A 3,234-nucleotide genomic window follows, 5' to 3' on the forward strand; every position below is an offset into this window, starting at 1 on the left:
GATCGAGCGTTTCAAACGTGCTGGGTCTGAGAAGAAAAGCAATTCTCCCTTGCTGCTTCTGGTACTAATTGGCATGTACCTGAAAAACAAGAAATTTTTTTCGTAAGTAACTTAAAACAGTAAATAAAACCTAGAATAAACCTATTAATCAAGTCTAATGGCCAATCCTTGCTCCCCGGCAACGGCGCCAAATTTGATATCACTCAAATTACCCTAACAAGTGATCTTACTCTCTCAAATAAGAGGTTCGATTGAATTACTTAGGGCTCGAATCCATAGAGAGCTAGGGTGCACACTAAACTATATATATTTAGATTTAACTAGGCAAACAGTTATAAAGCAGTAAATATGAATGCAATAAATAAATGAAAGCAAAGTGAATAAGGCAGTTGTTCTTATGTAACTAATAGTTGTTTGATGGAAGGATGGTAGCTAGATCTAGGGTTTCTATTCAGGCTGGAATTATAATGATATATATACTAAATTATGATATTATAGAACTCAACTATAAGAATAACATATCAACTCTCGTTGTATAGGTTATCTATTACTAGATCCAATGATCTCACCTGTCGGGATGATCAATTATAAAGTGTCGATCGATGACTCTATAGGAGTATCGATCGATACACCTTTCGCTCCGTCGATCGATTATTCTATAGGAATAACGATCGACGCGCTTCTAGTAAGCTTAATGCGCAGGTTGAATATATGTTCACTAGGGTTTCTAAACCAGCTCTCGCTGTTATCTAGCAATCCTAGATCAGAGAAGACAAGTCATATAAGAGACCAAGCTCTCGCTTGTGCCTAATGATTCTATGATCAAATTCAGGTAAATTACTCAAGAACAAGCATTAAGAACAGTCTCAATGATTAGTACCACAACTTAGCAATTCTATATTTGGGGCTAATCCCTTATAATCTATCTGAACCCTAAACTTAACAGGTGGATCTACTCAGACATGATAGCTGTCACAGAATCATAGATGAATAGATGAAATTGCAATAGAATAGATATAAAAACCAAAGGAGTTCCAAGAGGACTCTGAAGGAGTTCCTCTCTTCTCTCCTAAACTAAGAACAATGAATCAAAAGAAAGGATAGAAAGCGTAGCCGTCAACAGTGGCTTAGAAATAACATAAATAGGATTTTTGGTCGTCAAGGGTATTTTGGTAACTTTGTGGTGACTCCTGGGCTTCAGTCGGTCATGAAATATACTCAGCCCACATTCTGATGTCCCTGTCGATCGACATGCAGTGTGCTGCATCGATCGACATACAATCCTCTTCTCGACAGCTTCCTCTCGCGAGGCAGACTGATCACTCTTTAGTAAAACAGGCATAACTTCTGCTATAGGATACGGATTGACCTCAGACCGGTGGCATTGGAAAGCTAACTCAAAGCTCTATCTTGTTTCAAAAGATAGGCTAAATCCAACGGGGGGAAGGTCCTCATAGATAGCTAAACATCTGAAACGTCTGAGCAGTTCTGCACTGCGAAAGACTCCAAAAGGCACCAAAATCACCATATATCTCCAAATCGTCCCTGAACCTGTAAATATTCTAAAGAGACTCCAATACATAGTAAATAATATCTACAACACTTATATACCATGGGTAAAAATGAGTAAAATCCATGGTATATCAGAGATTAGATCCCAGACAAATCCGCTGCCTCGAGCTCCAAACGGCGGAGCCTTCGGGACCCCCGGTTTCTCGAGTTCTCGATCGGGACATTATGCTGGAGACAACTCGCTTAACAACCCGTATACTAGCCCGATCCCCCGGAACCTAAAACCCTAAACCCAACGCAAACCCAAGGCTCCCCGATCACACCTCTTCGTACCAATGGCGTCACCGGAAGAGCCGACGGAGTTCGATTCGAGACCCCGCCTTCTAACCAACGAGCTTCCAGAGTCCATCAACCAACGACGGAGGATTTTGAGCTACCTGGCACAGGTCCTGACCAGGGCAGACGAAACGAAGCACCGCCTTTTTTTCCTACCGCCGTTGGAGCCCCGTAAAGAGATGACCTGAGGACTGATGGAGGAACTGGAAACTTCCAAGAGTACATCGATAAAAAAGATGCCGAACTCAAACGACTACACGCCATTATGCACATGGCAACAAGCGGAGCCCCAGATATCGACCTTGCTATTGAGGAAACCTGAAGGACCCTCTTCACATACATAATCTCGGGGATGAAGCTAAGCACAATCGGGAAAATTAAATTCTCCGAGTACTCTGGAAATTCAGATCCTAAAGCTCACATCCGAGCCTTTAGACTCGCGATATCCAGGGCGCATCTCAACGACGATGAAAAAGAAGCAGGATACTATCGTTTCTTCGCAGAGAACCTTACGGGCTCCGCCCTAGAATGGTTCGCCGGCCTAGAAGAAAATTCGATCGATAACTTCACGCAAGTAGTATCGGCGTTCCTAAAGCAGTACTCGGTGTTCATAGAAATCAGAACAACCGAAGCCGATCTATGGAACCTCAAACAAGCACCCTTCGAGCCTCTAAGAGCCTACATAAATAAGTTTAGAGAAATCAAAGCGAAGATCGCAAACGTAAACGACGGAGTGGCTCTCGCCGCCTTGAAGAATGGTGTATGGTTCTCCTCTAAATTCAAAGAAGAAATGTCGGTCAGGGCCCCAGTGTCACTAGATGACGCACTGCATCGAGCATCATTCTTTGCAGCCTACGAAGAGGACGTAGCTAACTTGAAAGAACAATTTTTGGCGAGCAAAAATGCCGCCAACAAAAAGACTTCGGCAACTAAAGAAGCACTGACCAAAGGTCAACATTCTTACGCAATAGATAACTCCACGAAAAACAAATCGTCGACTTTCGATCTAAACAAGCATTGCGACTTCCACAAACGGAAAGGACATTCCACTGAGGAATGTCGAGCTGCGTTACATGAAAAGGAGAGAAGGGAGGAAGAAGAAAACTCTCAAGAAGATGAACCCCCTTCGACTCCAAAAAGCGATAAATAGCCGAAAACATCTTCCCACAAAAGAGCTCGGGAGGTAGAAACCGAATCACCAAACTCGCCACCACCCGCTCCCAAAAAGCGGGTTGACATGATCTCGCTAAGCATAAACTGGCGAGATTGATACGACGTCCAAGGTACGACAGCGACCTCGACGCAAGGAAACATAACAATCACTATACAAATCCCCGGACTCCATGAAGAATTCTAGTTTGTACCAAAAAGACAACCGATCAAGCC

General features: G+C 43.2%; 1 protein-coding gene across 1 annotated transcript; it reads left to right on the forward strand.

Annotated features, from left to right (window-relative positions):
• The first annotated feature begins 2,200 nt into the window (after positions 1-2,200).
• Positions 2,201-2,998, forward strand: LOC108830063 (uncharacterized). Its single transcript, XM_018603670.2, has one exon. The coding sequence runs from the start codon at positions 2,201-2,203 to the stop codon at positions 2,996-2,998; it is 798 nt and encodes a 265-aa protein (XP_018459172.1).
• Positions 2,999-3,234: the final 236 nt, after the last annotated feature.

The sequence above is a fragment of the Raphanus sativus genome, unplaced genomic scaffold (assembly GCF_000801105.2).
Source record: "Raphanus sativus cultivar WK10039 unplaced genomic scaffold, ASM80110v3 Scaffold3592, whole genome shotgun sequence".
Lineage (NCBI taxonomy): Eukaryota > Viridiplantae > Streptophyta > Magnoliopsida > Brassicales > Brassicaceae > Raphanus > Raphanus sativus.

Coding starts and splice junctions, on each gene's coding strand:
- LOC108830063 (XM_018603670.2), top strand. CDS start 2,201: ATGAAGCTAAGCACAATCGGGAAAATTAAATTCTCCGAGTACTCTGGA.